The sequence below is a fragment of the Myxocyprinus asiaticus genome, chromosome 40, assembly GCF_019703515.2.
Source record: "Myxocyprinus asiaticus isolate MX2 ecotype Aquarium Trade chromosome 40, UBuf_Myxa_2, whole genome shotgun sequence".
Taxonomy (NCBI): Eukaryota; Metazoa; Chordata; class Actinopteri; order Cypriniformes; family Catostomidae; genus Myxocyprinus; species Myxocyprinus asiaticus.
This window is the reverse complement of record NC_059383.1, coordinates 40732818-40749048: the sequence shown is the minus strand read 5'-3', so window position 1 is coordinate 40749048 and position 16231 is coordinate 40732818. Positions and strand designations below refer to the sequence as shown.

At 38.1% G+C, this 16231-nt stretch overlaps 1 protein-coding gene across 3 annotated transcripts in view; it reads left to right on the top strand.

Moving 5' to 3' along the window:
* dmgdh (dimethylglycine dehydrogenase) overlaps positions 1 to 16231 on the top strand; it is a 61692-nt gene that overhangs the window by 31663 nt on the left and 13798 nt on the right. For all 3 annotated transcript variants that reach the window (XM_051680924.1, XM_051680922.1, XM_051680921.1), the window contains exons 8-14: positions 2360 to 2529; positions 2667 to 2820; positions 4325 to 4490; positions 4853 to 4983; positions 11308 to 11525; positions 14676 to 14833; positions 14911 to 14970. In XM_051680924.1, coding sequence (XP_051536884.1) covers positions 2360 to 2529; positions 2667 to 2820; positions 4325 to 4490; positions 4853 to 4983; positions 11308 to 11525; positions 14676 to 14833; positions 14911 to 14970 — 1057 coding nt within the window. The remainder of the gene's footprint in view (positions 1 to 2359; positions 2530 to 2666; positions 2821 to 4324; positions 4491 to 4852; positions 4984 to 11307; positions 11526 to 14675; positions 14834 to 14910; positions 14971 to 16231) is intronic.

Genomic DNA, 16231 nt, shown 5'->3' with positions numbered 1-16231 from the left:
AATATAACCGCACTAAAGATGTAACGCATTAAATATAACCGCACTAAAGATGTAACGCATTAAATATAACCGCATTAAAGATGTAACGCATTAAATATAACCGCATTAAAGATGTAATGCATTAAATATAACCGCATTAAAGCTGTAACTAATTAAATATAACTGCATTAAAGGTGTAACACATTAAATATAACCGCATTAAAGATGTAACGCATTAAATATAACCGCATTAAAGATGTAACACATTAAATATAAAGATGTAACACATTAAATATAACCGCATTAAAGATGTAATGCATTAAATATAACCGCATTAAAGCTGTAACGAATTAAATATAACCGCATTAAAGGTGTAACACATTAAATATAACCGCATTAAAGATGTAACGCATTAAATATAACCGCATTAAAGATGTAACACATTAAATATAAAGATGTAACACATTAAATATAACCGCATTAAAGATGTAATGCATTAAATATAACCGCATTAAAGATGTAACGCATTAAATATAACCGCATTAAAGATGTAACGCATTAAATATAACCGTATTAAAGATGTAACGCATTAAATATAACCGCATTAAAGATGTAACGCATTAAATATAACCGCATTAAAGATGTAACGCATTAAATATAACCGCATTAAAGATGTAACACATTAAATATAACCGCATTAAAGATGTAATGCATTAAATATAACCGCATTAAAGATGTAACGCATTAAATATAACCGCATTAAAGATGTAACGCATTAAATATAAAGATGTAACACATTAAATATAACCGCATTAAAGATGTAACGCATTAAATATAAAGATGTAACACATTAAATATAACCGCATTAAAGATGTAATGCATTAAATATAACCGCATTAAAGATGTAACACATTAAATATAACCGCATTAAAGATGTAACGCATTAAATATAAAGATGTAACACATTAAATATAACCGCATTAAAGATGTAACGCATTAAATATAAAGATGTAACACATTAAATATAACCGCATTAAAGATGTAATGCATTAAATATAACCGCATTAAAGATGTAACACATTAAATATAACCGCATTAAAGATGTAACGCATTAAATATAACCGCATTAAAGATGTAACATTGAGGTGTTTCCTTTAAAGAGCTCCAGCTGTGCTTATTCCACAACGAGACTGCTTCTGTATTTACTTATTTGGTATTTTTGCATTATAATTGGCACAGCCATTGACCAGGAAAATAAAAAATGGCACTCCATGTCAAAAAGGTTGCCGACCTCTGGTATCGTGCATTAACTTGCGGAGTACAAAAATCCTTCGGGCCAGTTCAACTTTAGCCAAGGAGCTGTAAAACTTCCCCGTGATCCGCTACACAGTCTCTTCTGTTGAGATCCCCCCCCTCCTGTTTTTCCATATTCTACTTCCTGAAACAAAAACAATGGTGTTAACATGGTAAAATCATGCTGACATTTACTTCCTTTAGCTTACATTTACATACATATTTACAACTTACCAACTTGTTCATTTGACTGGATGCTTCTTTTCTCTAGTTCAGTCAGAGAATTTGCAATATACAAAAGCCTTGATGAAATAAGAAGAATGACTGTGGTACAGACGGCAGAAACTAAAATATAGAAATATAAACAAACCTGCTGGGTTTTTTTTCTGATACGCTGCACCATCATCATAATCTTCATCCTCCTCCTCATCATCAGAGTGTTCCTCATCAAAGTTAGTTTCAGTGCAGCGTAGTGCTCAAAACACACCACTTAAACTATCCATAGATTCACAGAAACAATTCGCTAAACTAATTGTTCGCGGCAGTCTCATGTGTGAAGTTAAATCACTTTTAAATACACTTAATGTAAATGGGCATCGATGCTTACCCAAGTTGTTTTCTTCTAAATTAGCCCATTTTTATATACTGTAACTTTGAAATAATCCATTGTTTTACCTGCGTTCAAACAACACAAACTCAGCATTCTTCCCCCTCTATCACCTGTACAATGAGACTCCTCCCACTGCTGTGAGTGAAACTCTTCTGTATCTGAATGCACAAAATGAAGCACATTTTACAAAGTGCACTTTTACAAAGCAAATTGCAGAAAAGAATGCATTACCCTCGTACTGTCACATCGCCCTGATTACTACATGCTACCTGGGTAGCTTATTTTGGTTAGTAGCTTGTATTGTAGCTAACTACTTGTTTTAAAGAGCAGTTTGACTGTAGTTTAACTACTTAAGTTTATGAGTAGCTTGTAGCTTGAGAAGATCTGAAAACAGCTTCAGCAACACTGTTACAAACTGACACATCAATACATCATGAACACAGACTGGATGATTGACAGCTGAGGTGTGATTGACAGGTATGGGATCATTCATTCTGGAGGTGTTGGGAAGTTTCTCAGCGATTGGATCATGAGTGGCGAACCTCCGTATGACCTCATCGAATGTGACCCGAATCGCTATGGTCACTGGACGACTGTACCGTACGTGTGCGCCAAAGCCAGAGAATCGTACGGATTCAACAACATCGGTGATAAACTGTTTAAACAATTTACTCTTAACATAATCCGTATGCAGAGTCTCACTATAATAATGCTTCCGATTGTAATAGGATTAAATGTTTTATACGGATTGCACACTAATCTCTCTGTCTGTCGTGTGTTTCAGTGGGTTACCCAAAAGAGGAGCGTTTCGCGGGCCGGCCGACTCACAGGGTCAGTGGTGTGTACGAGCTGTTGAAGGAGAAATGTTCCATGGGTTTCCATGCGGGCTGGGAGCAGCCACACTACTTCTACAAACCTGGAGACGAGACGGGATACAAGTGATACACACACACACGCTTCCTATTGTTCTTAAATGCAGCCAATCCAAAACTAGAAAATTGTCAGTAGTCTCTCTATGAAGCATTTTTCCTTTTGAGGATGTTTTCAAAAGGGTTATTTACAGATTTAGCTAACTTTGGGGATATTTTCAGATATGTATATTAGGGGTTGCACCGTCTAGTCAACTGTTTGGTTAGTTTTGCCACTAGTCTTCTTGTTACGTCTGTGCCGTCTCCTCGTGGATCACATGATTTCAGGTGCGCTTGTTCCATATGGTGATAGCAGACGGAAAATTCCTCAGTCCACAAACTGTGTTGTGTGTACTTGTGTGCAAATATGTTTTTTAAACATATGCAAATTTATTTCAAATTACACTAAAGTGTAAAGAAAGTGAACACGCTAGAGATTAGGCAATATATCAAATTATATCAAATATGAGATCCACACACTCCACTTCCATTGAATAATGTACATCCTTTCTGTTTTTTACAGTCATTTGTTGATCAAAAAGTAAAAGGAGTTATTATTCGAATCATACAAAGCACAGATGAGGTAAAGAGACCCCGCGGCGACTCTCTCATTAACACTGTTAAGCGCTCAACCAAAACGCTTCTGTGTGACGCTTGTTAAACTGCTGCTATTCTTTTCTCCCCAATTTGGAATGCCCAATTCCCAATGCGCTCTAAGTCCTCGTGGTGGCGTAGTGACTCAATCCGGGTGGTGGAGGACGAATCTCAGTTGCCTCCGTGTCTGAGACCGTCAATCCGTGCATCTTATCACGTGACTTGTTGAGCGTGTTACTGCGGAGGCGTAGCGCGTGTGGAGGCTTCACGCTATTCTCCGCGGCAACCACGCACAACTCACCACGCGCCCCACCGAGAGTGAGAACCACATTATAGTGACCACGAGGAGGTTACCCCATGTGACTCTACCCTCCCTAGCAACTGGGCTAATTTGGTTGCTTAGGAGACCTGGCTGGAGTCACTCAGCACACCCTGGGATTCGAACTCGTGACTCCAGGTGTGATAGTCAGCGTTATTACTCGCTGAGATACCCAGGCCAGCCAAACTGCTGCTATTTTAAAGAGACAGTACCATTTTAGCGCTTGTTATCCAAATGAATGTAAACACAATATAAATACTTGTAAATTGTGCACATTATTTCAAACTGTGACAGCTTATTGTATATGCAGTTTCATGATATTAATTATTGAAAGTGGAATTTTTACATTTTTAAAAGTTAAAATGTGACTCTAATAGTTATGATGAACTAATTATAAACAAAGATATTTCATATTTAGAATTTATATTTATTATAAAAATATTTCAGTTCAGTTATGTTCATACCAACTGGACACATGAGGCATTGCCAACTCTGAGTTTATGATGAAAACGCAGAACAGATGAAATTCACGTGTTAGTAATTGTGCGTTTAGTGTTGCTTTAGAAAGATGAAAACTCTTCAGATGTTAATGAATGTCTCTCTCTCTGGTTCTGTGTGCAGGCCCAGTTTCAGAAGGACTAACTGGTTCGGGCCGGTCGGCTGTGAATGTAAACTGGTGATGGAGAAAGTGGGTGTGATTGACCTTTCACCCTTTGGGAAGTTTATGGTGACAGGAGAAGATTCGCAGCAGTTGCTCGAGCATCTGTTTGCCAACACACTGCCGAAGGTGAATGAAATACCTTCAACTGTTGAGGCCGCTGCTATATTGGTTCTTTAACTGTCATGTCAGAGCTTTAATAGAATTAAAAATCTATAAACTTAATTACAATCTCTTTGAAGACATGAACCGTTTTTCAAGTCGGAAATTGTAATACGGTAAGTCTGACATGACGTGAACGCAGCATCGATATAGAATGTGTGATCACAGGTGTGAGTTTATCGGCTGTTTTAACAACAGCTTCAAACGGCACATCCAATCAGAATGCAAAGTCAAAACTATTGATTTAATAAAGCTGATGATGTTGTGTTGTTGATGTCTGTGATGAGTGTGATGATTGAATCATGTTGTCTCTGATGTTTCTCTGTCAGGTGGGTCAAACGAACATCAGTCACATGTTGACCCCACGGGGGCGTGTCTATGCTGAGGTCACCATTAGCCATCTCACACCAGGAGAATTTTTGCTCATCACAGGCTCTGGATCAGAACTGCACGACCTCAGGTGAGTCCACACACATACACACACACACACACACACACACACATATATACACACACACACACATACACACACACACACACAGACACACACACACACACATATACACACACACACATATACACATACACACACACAGACACACACATACACACACACACACATACACACACTCATACACACACACACTCATACACACACAAACACACACACACACACACAAACACACACAGACACACACACATACACACATACACACATTCACACACACATATACACACACACACACACACACACTCATACACACACACTCACACACATTCACACTCACACACGCACACACACACACGCATACACACACACACAGACACACACATACACACACACACACACATACACACACTCATACACACACACACTCATACACACACAAACACACACACACAGACACACACATACACACACACACTCATACACACACACACTCATACACACACACACTCATACACACACACACTCATACACACACACACACACACACAGACACACACATACACACACACACTCACATAACACACACAGACACACACACACACACACATACACACATTCACACACACATATACACACACACGACACACACACATACACACATACACACATTCACACACACATATACACACACACACACACACACTCATACACACACACTCACACACATTCACACTCACACACGCACACACACACACGCATACACACACACACACACAGACACACACACACACACACACACACACACACACACACACACACTCGCATCAGTTAAAGCTGTACTCTGTAAGATTTTTGGTTAAAAATGAACAAATTGCCATTATTAAGTACATAAACAATCAGTGTTCAAAACAACGTTCTTACCTTTCCTCGATTCATTTCGGTAAGCCTATAAAAATAATTTGTATTTTGAGCTGTGGGGTTGGATTTGGCATGAAATCGCTGGCTTATGACGTGCCCCGCCCTCCTCCCTGCCACAACTTCATATTATTGTCATGTTTAATAAAGTATCATTTATCCCCATTATTGCTCGTTTTATGTTTTTAGTTTACAGTGTTATTACAGTTTCACTTGCTTTATCCACTGCCCTGTTCATGTTTTCATTTTAGTCTTTTGACCAAAATGTGCTTTTAAAAAAATCAATATTTCGTCATGTTATATTCATTCATTTTAATCAGTTTTACGAAAATGACATAAAAGTTTAATCTACGAAAATAATATCGTTTACTTGATGATGACGTGCAAAATGGACAAAAAAGTGTCAAACTGTAACAGACCAAACTTTAATCAAATATTCAAATATTTAGAACATAAATGTGTAAACAATTTCTATTGTAAACATGTATCAAACATAAAGTATAAATGTGCATACTGTCCTTGCTGTGAAAAATCTGAGCTCCTGAAATAATAATGTATAGACGGAAGTATTAGCTACTTTTTAGAAGTTAGCCTGTATTCTGAATACTTCACGCTTTAGAGACTTATTCATTTTCCGTGAAAGGATATTACATTGCGTGTAGCGTGTTTCTTATGGAAACGGTGTATGCACAACACAAGTTACACAACACATATTCTGACTAGTGCATCATTTAGTTCAAGTGCACCTGTTCATTCGTTTCACTGTGCAGATGTAAGTTATTCCATAAATGTTGTGGATATATTGATGAATCTCATGATAAATAGGATGTGTTTGAATGAGATATTTTCCCCGTTTTAAAGTGGTTCATTTTGCCGTTGTTAGTGTGTTCATCTCATACAGATCAAGAAATCCTCAACATACTGGATTAATGGATTAAATGAATCCATATCTGATATCTTCTTCTATTTACAGATTCTCAAGATGTTTCTTCTTCTGTTTATATTATTTAATTATCATCATGATTGCACCAAAAAACCTTTCGTCAACAAACGTTTTCATCATTGATTTCATTGACAAGATTAATAATGTAAAAATAACGAAGTCTTACATTGAACTCGAATCAGCAGTATCACGAGTTTCACCTCTTAAAAATTGATAAGTATAATACAATACAAACATTAATAGTTGATAAAACACTTAAATAATCAGATTAAAATATACTAAATAATCGTATATCATAATTATATCAACATGAAAATAGCACGTTATGACTCCGACTCTGAATGTCTCCTAGTCGTGATCACACAGATGATGTCCAGGAATCCTCAAATCATGAGATTCATCCACCAGAGCAGTAGTGTCAAAACACGACTCACGTAAAGTGTTCTTCTGAAAACTGTTTGCAGTTTCAAGTTTCAACCACAGATGCCGCTAGAGAGCACAAAGTTATGTAGTGCAGCTTTAACTACAGTTGAAGTCAGAAGTTTACATACATTTTAGCCAAATCCATTTAAACTCAGTTTTTCACAATTCCTGACATTTAATGGTAGAAAACATTCCCTGTCTTAGGTCAGTTAGGATCACTACTTTATTTTAAGAATGTGAAATGTCAGAATAATAGTAAAGAGAATGATTTATTTCAGCTTTTATTTCTTTCATCACATTCCCAGTGGGTCAGAAGTTTACATACACTTTGTTAGTATTTGGTAGCATTGCCTTTAAATTCTTTAACTTGGGTCAAATGTTTTGGGTATCCTTCCACAAGCTTCTCACAATAAGTTGCTGGAATTTTGTCCCATTCCTCCAGACAGAACTGGTGTAACTGAGTCAGGTTTGTAGGCCTCCTTGCTCACACACGCTTTTTCAGTTCTGCCCACAAATTTTCTATCGGATTGAGATCAGGGCTTTGTGATGGACACTCCAATACCTTGACTTTGTTGTCCTTAAGCCATTTTGCCACAACTTTGGAGGTATGCTTGGGGTCATTGTCCATTCGGAAGACCCATTTGTGACCGAGCTTTAACTTCCTGGCTGATGTCTTGAGATGTTGCTTCAATATATCCACATAATTTTCCTTCCTCATGATGCCATCTATTTTGTGAAGTGCACCAGTCCCTCCTGCAGCAAAGCACCCCCACAACATGATGCTGCCACCCCCATGCTTCACGGTTGGGATGGTGTTCTTCGGCTTGCAAGCCTCACCCTTTTTCCTCCAAACATTACGATGATCATTATGGCCAAACAGTTCAATTTGTGTTTCATCAGACCAGAGGACATTTCTTCAAAAAGTAAGATCTTTGTCCCCATGTGCACTTGCAAACTGTAGTCTGACTTTTATATGGCAGTTTTGGAGCAGTGACTTCTTCCTTACTGAGCAGCCTTTCAGGTTATGTCGATATAGGACTCGTTTTACTGTGGATATAGATACTTGTCTACCTGTTTCCTCCAGCATCTTCACAAGGTTCTTTGCTGTTGTTCTGGGAGTGATTTGCACTTTTCTTACCAAACTACGTTCATCTCTAGGAGACAGAATGTGTCTCCTTCCTGAGCGGTATGATGGCTGCGTGGTCCCATGGTGTTTATACTTGCGTACTATTGTTTGTACAGATGAACGTGGTACCTTCAGTCATTTGGAAATTGCTCCCAAGGATGAACCAGACTTGTGGAGGTCCACAGTTTTTTTCTGAGGTCTTGGCTGATTTATTTTGATTTTCCCATGATGTCAAGCAAAGAGGCACTGAGTTTGAAGGTAGGCCTTAAAATACATCCACAGGTACACCTCCAGTTCAGTACACCTCCTATCAGAAGCTAATTGGCTAATTGTATAATGGCTTGACATCATTTTCTGGAATTTTCCAAGCTGCTTAAAGGCACAGTTAACTTAGTGTATGTAAACTTCTGACCCACTGGAATTGTGATATAGTCAATTAAAAGTGAAACAATCTGTCTGTAAACAATCGTTGGAAAAATTACTCGTGTCATGCACAAAGTAGATGTCCTAAACGACTTGCCAAAACTATAGTTTGCTAATATTAAATCTGTGGAGTGGTTAAAAAATGAGTTTTAATGACTTCAACCTAAGTGTATGTAAACTTCTGACTTCAACTGTACATACCGAGACCTGCAGTACTGAACACATCTAGTAAAGTTACTCTGCAGTCTAAGAGCTCCCTGTGTGTGTAACACGAGAATATCTGAGTGTGTGTGTGTGTGTGTGTGTGTGTGTCAGTAGGTCAAACAGCTGTCTGGTTTCTGCCCCTCATCTCAACCAATCAGAAAGCAGTCTTGGTCCTCTGGACTCCTCACTCACTCGCACACACACACAAACACACACACACACATGCACGCACGCATGCACACACACACATACACACACACAAACACACACACACAGCACCCTCTTCTGGATGAAAGCACTATTACTGTTGCTCATAGTGATCTGTTCAAACCTCTCACAGGAAGTATTAAAAACCCTGTTAAATCTAAATGAATGTTTTGCTGCTTTTAGTCCGTATCTATCAGCTTTAAGGTCATCTATATGCTGGTGCACTTCAAAATGTTGACAAAATTAGTTTTCAGAAGACATAAGCGTTTCAAATCTGCAGTCTCTCGCTTCATGATGTCAGAGGCTGAGAAACTTTGTCCAATCAAGTGCTTTGTAGAAAGAGATGCACCCTCCCCCTTCATCTGTTCAGTGCACATGGCTGTGTTCTCACCTGTGCTGATGATGCCTTCACAGGGCACTTCAAAGGGAGCCCAATCCATGCTGTAGGGTCATTGTAAACTGATTTTCCAATAAGAATCAGTTGTGAATGACCGTTATCAACTTTCAGCCCTCTGCAGCTCTCACAGTGGAGGGTAATTGTCTTTAAAGGGAAAAGGGCATAGGGGTGATCACTTCTGAACAGAACAAGGCCCTTGAAGTGCTTAAAGGAATATTCTGGGTTCAGTGCAAGTTAAGATCAGTCGACAGCATTTGTGGCATAACTCGACCCTCCTTTTCTTTAAAAAAGCACAAATGTGTGTTCCAGTGAGACACTTATAATGGAAGTCAATGGGGTCAATCTGTAAACATTAAAATACTCACTGTTTCAAAAGTATAGACACAAGACGTAAACAATGTGTGTATGCTGTCGATTGAGCTTAATTGTATTGAACCCAGAACATTCCTGGGTGCTTGAATATAAAACAGAACATTTCTTCCATGTAATGTGTGACCATCAAACTCCACTTTCATTGAATAATGTGTCTTTCAATATCCTTTCTGTTCTTTACAATATTAATTTTAATCACACAGCAAAGAGACTTCTCTCTCATGAATGAACTGGAACAGCTGTGCAAGTCTGATGCACGTTGAACTCTTAAAGTGACAGTACCATCTTAACGCTCGCTATACAAATGTGTGTATACTCAGTGTAATTACTTGTAAATTGTGCACATTATTTCAAACAGTGACAGCTCATACCATTACTACAGTATATATACAATTTTATGTTATAATATTACTTGATAGAATGTAGAATTTTTATATTTTTAAAAAAGTTTAAATGTGATTATAATAATAATGACAAACAAATGATTAAAAAATAAAATATTCACTTTCACATACTTTTTCAGGACAGGTTCTGTTCACTTTTATTGTTTGTTCTGCACCTGATCAGCCTGAATGTAACCCACTATTTGTTTATCTTCTCTTAAAGAGAAAGGAACGTGAGCAACTCATTTGAACTTTGAGCATTTATCTTGTGTATTAAAGAACTTTATTTTGATGAGAAATAATAATGTGCATTTTGCACAAAAAAAAACACAATTTTCTGTCATACTTTGTCATTTAAGCGATGTTATACTGAATCAAGATTATTACGAATTGTGAACCTCATACTGTATATCGAACCGAATTGTGAAGTAACCGTATCGTCCCATCCCTAATTTAGTGTATTGTGATTCAGAAAATGTATATATTGTAATCTTTTACTTGCTTGTTTCTCATTCATCGTCTTCAGCCTCGCTGTAAGCAAAGACTGCGATGTGTTGTGTGCGTTTGTCTGCTGGTTTTGTCGTAACGTGGTCAGTTAGATCATCGTTCCGTTCTTAAGTCAGTGGAAGAGCGGGCCATTATTGAGATCGGTTCTCGGTTTTCTCTGAGCGCTGTGTGTGTCTGTGTAATCGGCCATTTATAAAAAAGGCACGAGCCGTTCGACATGTCCTGCCCCAAGTTGCGTCAACAGGCCAAAGAAAACTGCGCTCGTCACGGCACTTCATGCTGACTTTAAGGACTCTTCTCACTTGAGGCAGTAAACAAACACCCAGAACACTCTAGAAACTTGACTTTTGCAGAGGCAAACACCACTCACATTCTGCAGTGTTTGTTGATGACAGAAATTCTCTCTCTCTGTTTGTCTCGCTCTGTCTCTCAGATGGATTGAGCGTGAGGTGTTTGATGGTGGTTATCGTGTGAGTGTGTCTAATGTCACAGATGAGATTGGCGTGTTGGGTGTCGCCGGGCCGAACTCTCGCAAGGTTCTTCAGAAACTGACAGATGAAGATTTGAGTGACACTGGATTCAGATTCCTGCACTGCAGATCCATTCAGCTGAACGGCGTTCCTGTACGAGCCATGCGCATATCATACACAGGTGACCTGAACTCATATACATCATCATTTACATTATAATCAACATTCAAACACTATATATGAGTGTTAGTTCAGCGTCAGGCACTTTTAGCACTGAGGACTTCAGTTTCGTTTTTCACACTCTCACATGTTCATTTAATTTGTCTCCTAACAATGTCCAACAGGAGATTTATGTCATTCAAGTTATGAAAATTCCCTGCACATCTCAAATTCTGTACCTCTCATTTTTTGGTTAATAACTGGCCCACGCAGAGGAGCGTCACACATCTGTGTTTCTGCAACAGCCAGTTACGTTACAAGTTGACAGATTCAAATCGGCTTTCACGCAGACACACGCTGCGCTGTTCAAGCGCCTGCAATTTAAATTCACAAAATAATCACACATAAGTTTATTTTATACTCATACATCTAGCTCGTCACCAAAGTACCACAATAAAACCTTTACAGCTCATAGACGCACAGTCAACACGATTTTCCAATGCATACAGCCATGTTTGTTTACATTAGTAGCGGTTGTCATTTGTCACACAAACAGTCTTTTCAAGCACATGATACATTTATTTTATGTAACACAGCCAAATTGTTTGGACAGTATATACAAATTGGACGAAACACATGATCTTTTGACCAGGGGTGGACTGTTGAAGAGAAATCAGCCTGTGATTTTACATAGAAAGTGGCCTAAAAGTTGTTGTTGACCGGGGGGGTGGGGGGGGTCACTGTCCTTTTAGTTGTTGAGCGGGGGGGGTGTCACTGTCCTTTTCTGCCTATTGCTGCCCCCTTCGGCATATCGTGCCGCCATTTTGTGGCCCACTCTGCATAACACGGCGGCTCATTTCAGATTATCGCGGCCCATTTCGCAGCTGGCCCGGTTCTCCCGATGGCCAGTCCGCCCCTGATCGGACCCAAAGTGCATCGCCCCACCGGGAAAATGGCCGGTATGCCAGATTACAAATCCAGCCCTGCTTTTGATGCATATAAAGTCCAGATTCACTTTATGCTGCTTTAAAAATATCAAGGAAAAACAAAGGGGGCGCATGGTAGTTACTAATATAATAATTATTATATAATTAACCACAGTCCTTTATATTGCATACAATTCATACATATAAAAATGTAGGGAATATTAATCACGCAACAATTACTGCCATAAATGACTCGAACAAACTTTAAAGTTGAAAAGATTGTGTTTTTCTGGGTCGGTTGTGTCACAGATCCAGTTTAATCTGAAAAGCGGGAATTTGCGTGTATGCGAGTTTCCGCGCCAACGCACGGATGTTTTATCACTTGTAGAGGCATGTTTGATGACTTGTTTAAAGGAAATAAAAGTAGTTTAGAAATGAAAAAAAAAAAAATGTTAAGGCATTATTTGAAGATGTTCAATGACATATGTGACCCGATTATCTAACAACCGTTGTAAACCAGTCCAAAATAAACAGCGAGATTTTATATACAAAAACACAATACAATCACATAATTTCAGATGTGTACTTTACTAATCATTTGATAATTGAATAATTGTCGTCCTATAGCCTATATTTCACCCAGAGGGGCACCTCAGCCCATGTGGGCATAGGGGCAGTTGCTCGGGCATGTGTACGTGCTTGGAAACAAGTATACTACAGAGAAATTTCATGTCGGAGGGGAATTTAAGCGAACCTTTTTTTACCGGTGAGCTTGAGCAGTACTTGAGCGGAGCCTCCGTTCGGAGCGGATTATTGAGCGGAGTCTCGCTCACATGCTCTGGTTGAACGCCCTTTTGTGCATCGTCTTTCCATGTACACTGTTTAAGGAATATTTCAAGATATACTCAACATATTATGTTGTGTTTGGGCTCGTTTGAATCGGGATAGTCTGCTGTAAGTTACGATATGTCATTCTCTATGTTATATGTATGTTTCAGGAAGTATGTTTAAGGAAAAACATGACTAAAAGACACTTCTGTTTATTATATTTATGTGTATCAGTGGGAATATCATACTCCTAATACTCACTGCAGTTTGACCTCTGAGTGAAACAAATTAGCTCATTGTGTTTGATTAATTGCGACCTTTCCAACGATATATAACACATGGTTATCTCATCTTCTTTGTGGTTTTACCAACTCTGAATATAATTGTGATAACAAATTTGCAAATGATGAGAATGAAACAGTTCTTCTTTGTCAGCAAATTAAAAAGCGTTATTTAAGAATCAGTAGGTTTAGCTTTATGCATTGTAAAGTCCAGATTCTAAGCTTTAAAATAACACCTATTTTGTTCAGATCAAGCAAGAGGTTATTCATTTATTACGTAATTATAATAATTATAAAAAAAATAAAAATGTTTTCCGCAGGGATTGCCCCCACTGGCCCGATATAAGCTCAGTTTAATGAATCCTTCTATCAATAAAAATATATTTTAAACAAAAAACCTGTCATAGTTACTAAAAAGAAGTTGATAAAAAGATCTAATGCAATATCTTGTGATAATATATGCAATATGAGAGATTTATAAACAATCTAAGTAGGTCGGTCATTTTTGACCGAGAACACAAAATGTGTTAGCACAAAACAAACACAACACAACACAAGGGTTCAATCAGATTTTCACACTTTTTGTATAAATAGTGCTTGATTGATTATTATTTTTGATAAATTGATAGAAACCATTTTCACACAATAAAATGTTTCACTTTGTTTAGATGATCATAGTTTTAAACATATAATAATTTGTATTTTTATAATGGATTTTCATAATTGGGACTGGGACTAAAGCAGTCAAATCTACACATAAAATACATTTTAAAAAAGTACCAGAAATAAATGATGAAGGCCCGCAAAACGTTTCCAATTCAGTTTTAATGAGACTTTCATATAAAAAAAAGAAAAAAAGTTCAAATCTGTTCGTTTTAATAAAAATCAACCCCTGGGACATAAAAGTACCCGAAGCTGAAGAAACACACATATACAGTACAACATTTGTGTAGTTGTGTAATCAGTCTAAATGAGGAAAACTGCTTAATTAACATTGGAAATAATATCTTAATATAAATGTACAAATGCAGAAAGGTTTGTGTGAGGGTTTGATGATAGAAAATATCATTAGCTCAGTGTAAAACACTAGAAGTGAATGGAAAGTCAAACGTGTGTGTGTGTGTGTGTGTGTTGTAGGTGAGTTGGGTTGGGAGCTGTACATTGACATGAAGAACATGAGTGCTGTGTATCAGTCACTGATGGACGCTGGACAGGACGAGGGAATCGATGACTTTGGCACGTACGCCATGAACTCACTGAGACTGGAGAAAGGATTCAGAGCCTGGGGTGCTGAGGTAACACACACACCCACATCACACACAAATCAACACAATATTCATCAAAACAGCGTCTGATGGTCTTTTGTTTCCAGATGAATTGTGACACGAATCCTCTTGAAGCTGGTTTGGATTATTTCATCAAACTCAATAAGGTACCAGAACTGTAAAACACAACACTGATACAACATGTGACTGATGTTTACAAAACAGACACATGTTGTGATGTGCATTCTTAGTGAATTCACCCCTCAGCTATAGAGTATGTATTAGTGTATATTTCTGTCACCCTTATTAAGATCCTCATTGTTCGGAGCCTGGGTAGCTCAGCGAGTATTGACGCTGACTATCACCCCTGGAGTCGTGAGTTTGAATCCAGGGTGTGCTGAGTGACTCCAGTCAGGTCTCCTAAGCAACCAAATTGGCCTGGTTGCTAGGGAGGGTAGAGTCACATGGGGTAACCTCCTCGTGGTTGTGATTAGTGGTTCTTGCTCTCAATGGGGCGTGTGGTAAGTTGTGCGTGGATCGTGGAGAGTAGCATGAGCCTCCACATGCTGTGAGTCTCCGTGGTGTCATGCACAACGAGTCACGTGATAAGATGCACAGATTGACGGTCTCAGAAGCGGAAGCAACTGAGACTTGTCCTCCGCCACACGGATTGAGGTGAGTAACCGCACCACCACGAGGACCTACTAAGTAGTGGGAATTGGGCATTCCAAATTGGGGAGAAAAGGGAATAAATATAAAAAAACATCCTCATTGTTCTGTTTTCTGATCGTGAAAATTAATTCTATCCTCTGACAGTAGTTTTAGTGTAAATAATGGCTTTTTTATAGCGCAGCTTGACTAGTTTATTCACCTCAAATCATGAGTAGCTTTTATCTTGACTAGGGCTGGCAATCGATTAAAAGTTTTCATCAAATTAATTAAATGACCTGGTGATTAGTTAATTAAATTAATTGCAATTAATTGCATACGTCATTATTTGCAGAGAAAGGCCTTTCATTTATATGAAAGATAAATCATACTGTATAAATAATGCATAATAATTCAAATATTTATAAATATAATACGTAGGGCCTATAATAAATATATATTACAGATTGAAATTCAGTTTGAAATAAATTGCATTATTGTGGCAGATGAATAAAGCATTGATTAGGCAATACCAAAAGTGTCTTAAGAACTCAATATATTGTTTGTTTTATTCTCATGTCACTGAACAAGCCTACAGTTGTCTGCAATCTGTTTTGTATTGAGTTTGTCATAGTGTCCAGTTCTCACAGTGCGTGTTCTTGTGTTCCGTCTGCAATATTTTTAATTGTCACGATATGTACATGTGCATGCCTCAGTCAGACTTGTTTGTTGCTTTTTACTGGTATTCAGCATCATAAACGCCACATTTTAAGAATGCTT